This window comes from Ranitomeya imitator, chromosome 6, assembly GCF_032444005.1.
Source record: "Ranitomeya imitator isolate aRanImi1 chromosome 6, aRanImi1.pri, whole genome shotgun sequence".
Lineage (NCBI taxonomy): Eukaryota > Metazoa > Chordata > Amphibia > Anura > Dendrobatidae > Ranitomeya > Ranitomeya imitator.
The window spans coordinates 315,788,385-315,801,301 of record NC_091287.1 but is presented as its reverse complement, the minus strand read 5'-3'; the positions used below and the strand labels follow the sequence as shown (position 1 = coordinate 315,801,301).

The 12,917-nt window shown below is 43.6% G+C and overlaps 1 protein-coding gene across 4 annotated transcripts in view; it reads left to right on the top strand.

Moving 5' to 3' along the window:
* Nucleotides 1–1,132: 1,132 nt before the first annotated feature.
* Nucleotides 1,133–12,917, top strand: part of LOC138642552 (ovalbumin-related protein Y-like) — an 80,389-nt gene continuing 68,604 nt past the window's right edge. For 3 of the 4 annotated variants that reach the window (XM_069730777.1, XM_069730776.1, XM_069730773.1), the window contains exons 1-2: nt 3,120–3,376; nt 3,612–3,787. In XM_069730777.1, coding sequence (XP_069586878.1) covers nt 3,337–3,376; nt 3,612–3,787 — 216 coding nt within the window. In that variant the 5' untranslated portion in view covers nt 3,120–3,336. Of the gene's footprint in view, nt 1,204–3,119; nt 3,377–3,611; nt 3,788–12,917 lie in introns of those variants that run through there. The other variant, XM_069730775.1, reaches the window with a different exon arrangement.

Genomic DNA, 12,917 nt, shown 5'->3' with positions numbered 1-12,917 from the left:
AATAATATATATACATATATGTGTCTACTGACATATATATATATAGACAGTATATATATATTTTTTTTATTTACACATGGATCCCTTGTATAGCCCTATGTTGGTTTTGCAAGCCTGCGAGAAAAACACGCAGTACGGATGCCATACGGATTACATACGGAGGATGCCATGCGCAAAATACGCTGAAACACCCTGCCTATGGAGGAGCTATGGACCACTATTTTGGGGACTTTTCAGCGTATTACGGCCGTAATATACGGACCGTATTGTCTTACGCTGAGTGTGACTCCAGCCTTAGTGTGCGCCAGTAAACGTGGCGTCACACTCTGACAACATTGGAGTCAGAAATGCTTCCAGGAGTCTTCCCTTTGATGTTTCCGTGTCATTTGAGCACTGTTCCCATCCATTTCTGATGTTTTTAGACCCTAAAAGTTTCCATAATTTTCAGATGTTTTAGACCTTAAAAGGACCCCCGGGGGGGATCCTGGCAAACATGCTTGGGTTTCCCATAGACTTACATTGGGCTCGTTGCTTGGGTCGAGTACCCGAGTTTTCCAATTTGCTCAACCCGAGCAACGAGCACACGAGCATTTTAGTGCTTGCCCATCACTAATCATTACCATACAAGGAATGATAATCCAGGCTGTAGTGCATCATAGGGAGGACCCTGAAATGCAAAATGATATGAGTTCACTCTATGATGTTTCAGCAATGTGAGAAATGGTGACGGGCCAATTTTTCCCTTTTGAAAATGGAATCAAATCTCAAACTGTTTGAATTCGCATGAAAAGATGACTTCTGGAAATTTGACTCAAACTTAGTACCCTGCGTATTGATTGTCTTGTCTCTAGTTACTTCCATTGTATTACACATTTGTGAGTTAAAAGACAAAATGTGCAAGTTGGGTGAACCTAAAGCTACTGTACGCATTCTTAAAGTAGCAGACATCACGCAGAAATTATCCTAAAAGTGTAACAGACACCATTAGGAGTTTCTTTAGCCAATGTAAAATATGTTACATAATTGAGGACAAGATGTACTAAATGAATGAGACATTTGATATTTTACAATCTCTTGTGTAAATCTACCCATATATTGCCAAACCCTCTGGAGCACCATGGTGAGTAGGAGTGGCTGAAGCTTCAAATGTCACCTACTGCTCTGATTCTGAGACTCCTGCATTGAGAATCTAAGGCACAAGATGTAAGTATGAGCTACATTTATCATACTTCTATTGTTTGATTTTAATTTCTATTGTACAACAGAGATTGATTTCTTGTGGTCATGGGCAATTTTAGTTAAAAGATTTACTCAGTTCTAAATTTGACCCCTATTGGCATTTATCCACAATTACATTTATAAGAGCTCCTCCAATTGTTACTTTGAATCTGAAATTGACATAATTTAAATAACTTGAAAATCCAATCAGAAATTAATTTAATCTAAATTCTGAAAATGTTTCCAACTTTAACATCATATAACTATACCAAGCCTCACATTAGTATGATGTCTAAGATCCACTAAAATTGTAACAGAAATATTTTTGTTTAGTGCTTATATGTAATGATTTCATTTTATGTCATGGTTAAAGCATATCCACATCCATTTTAGCCTGTTGTAAGGTGCAATTGTATTAAATTCCATAAGTAACAGTTTATAGGTTTATACTATAAAATTAATTTCAAATAAATACCATAAAATCTAAAACATTATAGTTACCAATGTGCAATATGCATTCACAAATAAGTACTCTAGTTATTCTATGTCTTCCTATTTGTATCACAATAACTGCAATCTAATGTAGTATTAATAAGTTATAGCAGATAAAGATAGATAAAATGGAAACACAAATATGTATATTTTGTTTATTAGCATACATATAAACTTATTACTGCCATAAATGCTTGTCAAATGTCCTCATCAAACACAGGCTGCTGAATTTATATTCTTTATTTAAAGAGCTATAAGTTTTGACAGGGGGGTATGTAATTTGTTGAAATTATTTATTTAGGTACTGGCATAATTGCATTTAAATTACGGTATAATTGATAATATATTTTCAAAGTCTAGTGTAAGTTTCAGATAGAAGTGTTGGAAATTATTGAATTTTTCCACATTAGATAATTCTATTTAGTAGAGAACCCCATTGACAATAAACGGATTGCAATGTACAGTATGCTTCTGCTGGAACTCTCCTGTTATTTGTGGGGAAGCAAGGAAACATATTTGTTAATTTGGAAATTAAAGTGGTTGTCCAGACTTGGGGTACGAGCGGGCAATTATGTGACCATAAGTATGCAATTTGCATAGTTCTGGCCACATTCTGACTAGATATGAACGGCCGCGCATGTCTAGACAGCACATGACCGCATGTATACAAATCGAAAACTTGCGGTAACACATCCGTCTGCTCCCGACATTGGCACTGGAGAATACTGACATCTCATGCAGTGCGCAATGTGAGGTTTTCACAAGTCTGCAGTCATATATAGTGACTTGTTCCCTTTTAAGGATTTATAGGAAGGCATTGGACATCATGGTGTGCTGCTCTACAGCTCACTCAGCACTCGACTTACACACTAGACATTTTTAAAGTATGTTTTCATTCTTTCATTTCTTCATTCATATTTTTTTTAGATTACCGTATTTTTCGGACTACAAGACGCACTTTTCCCCCCCAAAAAAGGAGGGAAAATGGAGGGGGGGGCCAAATAGTCGCAATGCAGGCTTACCGTGGCGGCAGAGGTGCGGTGGCAGAGGTGCAGCGGCAGAGGTTTTACCCTTGGCTGCAAGACAAACCAGTGCTATTTTCCTGAGGCCGCGCATGCGCAGATGGAGCGCTCTGCTTCCCGGGGCTTCAGGAAAATGGCCGCCGCGATCTCCATCTGCACATTTTCCTGAAGCCCCGGGAAGCAGAGCGCTTCATCTGCACACGCGTGGCCTCAGGAAGATGGCCGCCCCCACCGATAACAACAGGATTCACCCCGCTCTGCTGCTTACCGGGCTGCTGCATCACCTCACCGGAGAAAGGGACCCCGCTTACTGCGCCTCCTCTGCCGCCACACCTCTGCCACCACAGGATTCAACCGGCTCTGCTGCTTACCGGGCTGCTGCATCACCATACCGGGGAAAGGGACCCCTCTCACGCCATACCTCTCACTGCGCCTCCTCATCCCAGCACCTCCTCATCCCAGCACATCCTCATCCCAGCACCTCTGCCGGTAATCACTGCTGCAACCCTCCCATGGAAACCAGGCCGTGGCATCGCCCACCTAAGCAGGAAGGGACCCTGCTCAGGTGCACGCCACACCGCATCACCCCACCTCTGCCGACACCATGCCTCCTGTGACCCTGCTCTGCCACCGCCAGCCCTCAGGTAAGATACTGTATATTCGGACAATAAGACGGACCCCCATCTTATAAAAAATATTTTTTTCTGCAATTTTCACCCCAAATTTGGGGTGTGTCTTATGGTCCGGTGCGTCTTATAGTCCGAAAATACGGTAAATCTTCTTAAGATGTTTATTTCAATGTTTTCTTTTCACTGAAATCATCCTTACCATTTATTGACAAACCTTTTTCTAAATCCAATGTTTCATATTTTTTTTTAGATAACATCATGTCTACTTTAGAGGATGTTGTTGCAGCAAATAACTATTTCACTGTGGAGCTAGCAGAAAGAATGAGCAGTGATGAGAATATTGTGATGTCCCCCCTTAGCATGCTAACTGCGCTAGCACTGGTTTGTCTTGCAGCCAAGGGTAAAACTGAAACTCAAATGAAGAAGGTAAACATTTTCCAAAAATGCTGCACATGTTTTAGAATCTATCAATTTCCTATTTCAGGCTTGGGTAATATGATTATATTTTTTAATACAGTGTTTATCGAAAAGTTTCCGATTTCACTTCTTTGGTGTTAAAGCTATGCACAATTATCTAATAGAATAAACATATCTACTACATACTATATGAATTAAAAAGCATATGGGCAATCACATTTTTTGGAATATGCATAACTAGTGACAAGCTTTGTGCATTTTATAAACCATTTAATTACCTTATTGTGTTTAGCCTGCTAAATGAAAAGATGACACACTTTTATGAAGAAGTATATATGAAGACAATCATTGATGCTGCTATTCGGTGCACATTGAAAGGGGGCTTTGTTCAGATTGACCTTATTTTCTTAACCCATAGATGATTAATTCATCTGAGCAGAGCTGACTTTCCTACATGTGTCTTAAATTGCAACCTAGACCGGAGAGAACCAGCCTAAACATTATGCCACCTCTTCACCTACTAGATAATGGGAAGGGTGAGCCTGACAAGTTCCAACTTAGGTGGGTCTGATGGTGTAAATGATGATGTTATGAATTTAAAAAAGGTCAGGGCTGAATTACAGTACCTTTCTTTTTGTGATTTGTGAGACAAATAAATTTTGCTGCTCTTCTTAATTACTTAGATTAATAGTAATAACAAAAATAATGATAATAATAATAATAATATATTTTTATATGTAGTGTCAATATATTCCACAGCACTATACAGTTAAGAGGGGACATGTACAGAGAATAAAGACATTACAGAGTAACAATTCAACAGTTAAAATCAACAATTAAAGTCACAACTGCACAGTTCTTCATTCTTCATTGATCATACAATTTTAAACGAAATCTGTCAGAGATGCGCATGCCCCTTGATGTTCTGGTCCGGTGGGTTAAAAAAAAGTTTGGGTACCAGAAGAGTACCCGGACCTGAACCGGAACACAGACTCCATACACTTGAATGGGGGCCCAAATATCCAGAGCGGCAAACACTGCCTCTGATCGGCGGTAAAATTATTACCGCCGGTCAGACAGGCGCTGTTCCCACTCTGTCAAATGACAGGGTGAACCCGCAGCAGTCTCCGAAATTTTTTGGGGAAAAAAGTGCGTCTTATAATACGAAAAATACGGTAGTTATTAAACAAGACATATTTAGCATTAATATCATTGTTAAACATGCAAAATAAAGCCATTATATTATTTTTGGCACATTAATGCATATTGTTAAAAAAAACAGAAAACAGGATTTGTAAATGTGAAATAAAAAAGTTATGGCTCTGTGAATACTGAAGACCTAACACAATGGTGTACCATCAATGGCAACAGACCACGCTGCCACTATGGGGCCTATGAATCCAGGGGGCACAGTGCTAGCCCAAGCGCAAAGTCCCCTTCACCTGGCATCGCACTTTCAACTTTATTGGTATCATGAATACCGATACAATTGAAAGTAATGATGAAAGAGGGAGCTGTATGCTCCAATCTCCATCATTCTCCATTCTCCCTCCACGTATGAGCTCTGATGTCTCAGCACAGCTGGCACAATGACGTCACTTCATCGCGCCAGCTGAGCTGAGCAGTAAAGTGCTTCAGATGCCACTGAGATGGGCAGTGGGAAAAAAAGGAGAGGTGTATTTTTAAATCAATTTTTATATTGTGGAGGCCATTTTACTGTTTGGAGTGCTTTGGGGGTGCATTATAGTATATGGAAGGCAATGTAGGGCCCATTATACTGTATGGAAAGCAATGTGGGGCCCCATTATACTGGATGGAAGGTAATACTAGGCCCATTATAGAATATGGTAGGCAATGTGGGGTCCATTTTACTGTATGGAAGGTAATGTGGAGCCCATTATACTGTAAGGAAAGCAATGTGGGGCCCATTATACTATGTGGAAGGCTACGTGGCTCCCATAATTGTTACGGATCTGCAACACAGGACTAAGGTAGAAGGGGGAAAACTGACCCCTATGATGAAACCCTATGATGGAGTGGGCGGCCCATTCCTTGTGAATAGACCCACCAACGATCCTAGGATAATCTCAAACGAATACCTATAGATAAGGGGAAGGCGTTCCCTAAAAGATCTAAGGACTGGGTACAAAAAACAGGTCACCTTCTAATAGAAAACAAAGAGAAGGCTGCAAAAACATATAAAAAACAGAAATTAAGGCTAGCAGAACCAGAGGTACCAGCACTGCTCAAATAACACACTCAGAACACAAAGCAAAGCACCAAGCTAGATTTCAAGCAGATAAACACTGTTGTCCAGCAAGGACGGGGAGGTAGTTGCAGGTTAATAAGGAGTGAAACAAACACCTGACCCAAGACAAACCCAGCACCAGAGGAAAAACACCAGCAGTCAGAACTCCACAAGAAAATGGCGGATACTAACAAACTAAACAGATTCTAACAATAATACTCTATGGAGGGCCATGTGGACCCATTTAAACTATATGGAAGATAATGTGGAGTCCATTGTACTATTTGGAAGGCTATGTGGGGTCCATTAAAATATGTGGAGGGCTATGTGAGGTCCATTATACTATATAGAAGGCTATGTGGGTGCCAATATAATATTTGGAGGGCTATGTGTGGGTCATTATACTATATATGTAGGGCTCTGAGAGCCTTTATACTTTATGAAGGGCTATGTGGGGATCATTATATTGTATGCAAGCAATTATACTTTGTGGAGGTATGTGTGGGGTCTGTCATACTGTGTGGAGGGTTGTGGAGGGTTTATTATGCTGATTTGGAGGGCTGTGTGAGGTCCATTATACTGATTGAAGGGCTAGTGGGGGCCATAATACAGTGTGGAGAGTTGTGTTGGGGCTATAGTACTGTGTGGAGAGGTGTGGGAGCCATTATACTTTATGTAGGCCCATTACTATACTGTATGGAGGGCTGTGTGGGGTGTCACAGTTGAGGGAGCATACTGTGTTGGGATCACCATACTTTGCCTAGGGAGTTCAGGGGGTACAGTAGGGTCATCATACTGTGTGTGTGGAGGGCTGTATGGAAGAATTCACTGTGAGGGTATCATACTATGTTTGGGGGGCATTTTTGTTGGCATCATACTTTATCGGTGCAATGAATGGAGAATCTAGGCACTTCAATAGGAGGAAAATTACTTTGTTATTTGAATCTGGAAAAAAGTCAATTCCACACTAACAAGATTAAGACCCATAGAAGCTTAGAAGAATGAGAACTTTTACTATGGTGCCCATGATTTCTATGTATACCTATTGCCTATGATTAACTCACAATATTTGCATGAAAATGTATGGTGGAATGCTAAAGTTACTTCTACTGATAGAGTCCAAGCACTCCAGTTTAATGCTGAATGAGGCAGTTCAATGCTACACTTCCATATAGGAATGATTGATAGTTTGTGTTACTTACAATTTTGGATACTGAAGGACCACACCAGGTTAGGCTACGTTCACATTAGCGTTTTGCGTGTTTGCGTCGGGCGACGCAGCGGCGACGCATGCGTCATGCGCCCCTATATTTAACATGGGGGACGCATGGACATGCGTTGTGCTGCGTTGTGCGACGCATGCGTCTTTTTTGCCGCAAGCGTCGGGCGCAGAAAACGCAACAGGTTGCATTTTTCTTGCGTCCAAATTTCGGCAAAAAACGACGCATGCATCGCAAAACGCAGCGTTTTGCGTGCGTTTTGGTGCGTTTTTATTTGCGTTGTGCGTTGCGTCGCCGACGCAGCGGCGCACAACGCAAATGTGAACGTAGCCTTACTACTTCCAGCAGAAGATTCCATTACCTTACAGCATCTTTTCATCACTAAGGACTACTTTTCAACCAGGGCTTGTTTTTGCTGGCTGGCGCTTAAAATGCAATGATGCACAGTATGTAGGAGATTCATTAAAAGTCATGAAGTGCACTCCAGACTTAATAACTTGTGCCAGTTAATGAATCAGGTGCATCTTATTGATGATTACATGAACGCCAGAAATTTCACTTATCATGAATTTTACAGGTAGGCATGATTACATCCTGTCCCCAGGGCCGGCATCAGCACCCGGCGCACCCGGGCAAGTGCCGGCGCCCTAGCGATATGGGGGGCCCATTTTGATAAGTGTGACCAACTTTTTACTATATAATGTAAAAAATAATTTAAAAAATAAAAAATCGTGCTATTCTCACCTTCCAGCATCCCCCGCAGCCTTCCTGCTCCTTGCGATGCTCTCGACAGCACCTGTTCCCAGTAATGCCTTGCGAAATGACCCCAGATGACGTAGCATCACACGAGACCGCTACGTCATCACGGGTCATTACCGCGAGGCATTACTGGGAACCGGAGCTGCCGGGAGCATCGCTAAGGCCAGGGCTGGATCTGGGGGCCGCCAGAAGGTGAGTATATAACTTTTTTTATTTTAATTACCGGGATATGGTGCCCAGTCCCTGGAGGAGAGTCTCCTCTCCTCCACACCCAGGTGCTATACTACGTGGCTGTGCTATATGCTATGTGGCTGTGCTATATACTATATGGGCTGTGTTATATACTATGTGGCTGTGCTATATGCTACGTGGCTGTGCTGTATACTATGTGGGCTGTTTTATATACTATGTGGCTGTGCTATATACTACGTGACTGCTATATACTATGTGGGCTGTGTTATATACTACGTGGCTGTGCTATATGCTATGTGGCTGTGCTGTATACTACTGTATGTGGGCTGTTTTATATACTATGTGGCTGTGCTATATACTACGTGACTGCAATATACTATGTGGGCTGTGCTATATGTTATGTGGCTGTGCTATGTACTACGTGGGCTGTGTTATATACTACGTGGCTGTGCTATATGCTACGTGGCAGTGCTATACACTACGTTGCTGTGCTATATACTATGTGGGCTGTGCTATACACTACATGGCTGTGCTATATACTTCGTGGGTTGTGTTATATACTACGTGGCTGTGCTATATACTACATGGCTGTGCTATATGCAACATGGCTTTGCTATATACTACGTGGCTGTGCTATATGCTACCCATTTTGCACAAATGTTCTACGTCAATACTTTCTAATGTTTACTTTAAAAGTTTTCCATTAAAAATTGTATGTATTCCTATGTATGTATTCCACTTCCTTTTAGAGAGGGAGAATGTTTTTAAAACTTTCACAGTGCCAAAAGTAGTAAGTAATAAGACAAACAGTGGATATAAAAAGTCTACATGCCTATGTTAAAATGCCAGGTTTCTGACATGTAAACAAAATCATAGCAATAGGAATCATTTCAGAACTTTTTCCACCTTTAACCCCTTCCCGACTTGTGACACAGCGTATGCGTCATGAAAGTCGGTGCCAATCCGACCTGTGACGCATATGCTGTGTCACAGAAAGATCGCGTCCCTGCAGATCGGGTGAAAGGGTTAACTCCCATTTCACCCGATCTGCAGGGACAGGGGGAGTGGTAGTTTAGCCCAGGGGGGGTGGCTTCACCCCCCCCGTGGCGACGATCGCTCTGATTGGCTGTTGAAAGTGAAACTGCCAATCAGAGCGATTTGTAATATTTCACCTAAAAAACTGGTGAAATATTACAATCCAGCCATGGCCGATGCTGCAATATCATCGGCCATGGCTGGAAATACTAATGTGCACCCACCCCACCCCACCGATCGCCCCCCCCAGCCCCCCGATCTGTGCAGCGCTCCCCTCCGTCCTGTGCTCCGCTCCCCCGTCCTCCTGCCCGCTCCCCCCATGCTCCAATCACACCCCCCGTGCTCCAATGAAACCCCCCCGTGCTCCGATCCCCCCCCCCGTACAGCGATCCCCCCCGTGCTCCGATCCACCCCCCTGCACAGCGATCCCCCACCCCGTGCTCCAATCCACCCGCACGCACACCGTTCCTCATCCATGCTCCGACGCCCCCCCCCCCGTGCTCCGACGCCTCCCCCCCCGTGCTCCGACGCCCCCCCCCCCGTGCCCTGATCTCCCCCCCCTTATACTTACCGAGCCTGCCGGTGTCCGTCTTCTTTCCCAGGCGCCGCCATCTTCCAAAATGGCGGGCGCATGTGCAGTGCGCCCGCCGAATCTGCCGGCCGGCAGATTCGTTCCAGAGTGAATTTTGATCACTGAGATATAACCTCTCAGTGATCAAAATAAAAAAAAAAAATTAAATGACCCCCCCCTTTGTCACCCCCATAGGTAGGGACAATAAAAAAAATAAATAATTTTTTTTCCCACTAAGGTTGGGGTAAGAACTAGGGTTAGGGGTAGGGTTAGGGTTAGGGTTAGGGTTAGGGGTAGGGGTAGGGGTAGGGTTAGGGTTAGGGGTAGTGGTAGGGGTAGGGGTAGGGTTAGGGGTAGGGGTAGGGTTAGGGGTAGGGTTAGGGGTAGGGTTAGGGGTAGGGGTAGTGGTAGGGGTAGGGGTAGGGTTAGGGGTAGGGTTAGGGTTCGGGATGTGCACACGTATTCTGGTCCTCTGCGGATTTTTCCGCAGAGGATTTGATAAATCCGCAGTGCTAAACCGCTGTGGATTTACCGCGGTTTTTCTGCGCATTTCACTGCGGTTTTACAACTGCGATTTTCTATTGGAGCAGTTGTAAAACCACTGCGGAATCCGCAGAAAGAAGTGACATGCTGCGGAATGTAAACCGCTGCGTTTCCGTGCAGTTTTTCCGCAGCATGTGTACAGCGATTTTTGTTTCCCATAGGTTTACATTGAACTGTAAACTCATGGGAAACTGCTGCGGATCCGCAGCGTTTTCCGCAGCGTGTGCACATACCTTTAGAATTAGGCTATGTGCACACGGTGCGGATTTGGCTGCGGATTCGCAGCAGTGTTCCATCAGGTTTACAGTACCATGTAAACATATGGAAAACCTAATCCGCTGTGCCCATGGTGCGGAAAATACCGCGCGGAAACGCTGTGTTGTATTTTCCGCAGCATGTCAATTCTTTGTGCGGATTCCGCAGCGTTTTACACCTGTTCCTCAATAGGAATCCACAGGTGAAATCCGCACAAAAAACACTGGAAATCCGCGGTAAATCCGCAGGTAAAACGCAGTGCCTTTTACCCGCGGATTTTTCAAAAATGGAGCTGAAAAATCTCATACGAATCCGCAACGTTGGCACATAGCCTTAGGGCTAGGGTTGGGTTGGAATTAGGGTTGTGGTTAGGGGTGTGTTGGGGTTAGGGTTGTGATTAGGGTTATGGCTACAGTTGGGATAAGGTTTAGGGGTGTGTTGGGGTTAGTGTTGGAGTTAGAATTGAGGGGTTTCCACTGTTTAGGCACATCAGGGGGTCTCCAAACGCAACATGGCGCCACCATTGATTCCAGCCAATCTTGTATTCAAAAAGTCAAATGGTGCTCCCTCACTTCCGAGCCCTGACGTGTGCCCAAACAGTGGTTTACCCCCACATATGGGGTACCAGCATACTCAGGACAAACTGCGCAACAATTACTGGGGTCAAATTTCTCCTGTTACTCTTGAGAAAATAAAAAATTGCTTGCTAAAACATCATTTTTGAGGAAAGATAAATGATTTTTTATTTTCACGGCTCTGCGTTGTAAACGTCTGTGAAGCACTTGGGGTTCAAAGTGCTCACCACATATCTAGATAAGTTCCTTGGGGGGTCTAGTTTCCAAAATGGGGTCACTTGTGGGGGGTTTCTACTGTTTAGGCACACCAGGGGCTCTGCAAACGCAATGTGACGTCCGCAGACCATTCCATCAAAGTCTGCATTTCAAAAGTCACTACTTCCCTTCTGAGCCCCGACGTGCGCCCAAACAGTGGTTTACCCCCACACATGGGGTATCGGCGTACTCAGGAGAAACTGTACAACAACTTTTGGGGTCCAATTTCTCCTGTAACCCTTGGGAAAATAAAAAATTCTGGGCTAAAAAATTATTTTTGAGGAAAGAAAACGTATTTATTATTTTCACGGCTCTGCGTTTATAAGCTTCTGTAAAGCACTTGGGGGTTCAAAGTGCTCACCACATATCTAGATAAGTTCCTTTGGGGGTCTAGTTTCCAAAATGGGGTCACTTGTGGGGGGTTTCTACTGTTTAGGCACACCAGGGGCTCTGCAAACGCAACGTGACGCCCGCAGACCATTCCATCAAAGTCTGCATTTCAAAAGTCACTTCTTCCCTTCTGAGCCCCGACGTGTGCCCAAACAGTGGTTTACCCCCACACAAGGGGTATCAGCTTACTCAGGAGAAACTGGACAACAACTTTTGGGGTCCAATTTCCCCTGTAACCCTTGGGAAAATAAAAAATTCTGGGCTAAAAAATTATTTTTGAGGAAAGAAAACGTATTTATTATTTTCACGGCTCTGCGTTATAAACTTCTGTGAAGCACTTGGGGGTTGAAAGTGCTCACCACATATCTAGATAATTTCATTTCGGGGTCTAGTTTTCAAAATGGGGTGACTTCTGGGGGGTTTCTACTGTTTAGTCACACCAGGGGCTCTGCAAACGCAACGTGACGCCCGTAGAGCATTCCATCAAAGTCTGTATTTCAAAACGTCACTACTTCACTTCCGAGCCCCGGGAAGTGCCCAAATAGTAGTTTACCCCCACATATGGGGTATCACCGTACTCAGGAGAAACTGGACAACAAATATTGGGGTCAAATTTCTCCTGTTACCCTTGGGAAAATAAAAAATTGCGGGCTAAAAAATCATTTTTGAGAAAAGAAATTTTTTATTTTATTTTCATGGCTCTGCGTTATAAACTTCTGTGAAGCACTTGAGGGTTCAAAGTGCTCACCACACATCTAGATTAGTTCCTTTGGGGGTCTAGTTTCCAAAATGGGGTCATTTGTGGGGGATCTCCAATGTTTAGGCACACAGGGGCTCTCCAAACGCAACATGGTTTCCGCTAATGATTGGAGCTAATTTTCCATTTAAAAAGCCAAATGGCGTGCCTTCCCTTCTGAGCCCTGCCGTGCGCCCAAACAGTGGTTTACCCCCACATATGGGGTATCTGCGTACTCAGGACAAACTGGACAACAACATTTGTGGTCCAATTTCTCCTATTACCATTGGCAAAATAGGAAATTCCAGGCTAAAAATCATTTTTGAGAAAAGAAAAATTATTTTTTATTTTCATGGCTCT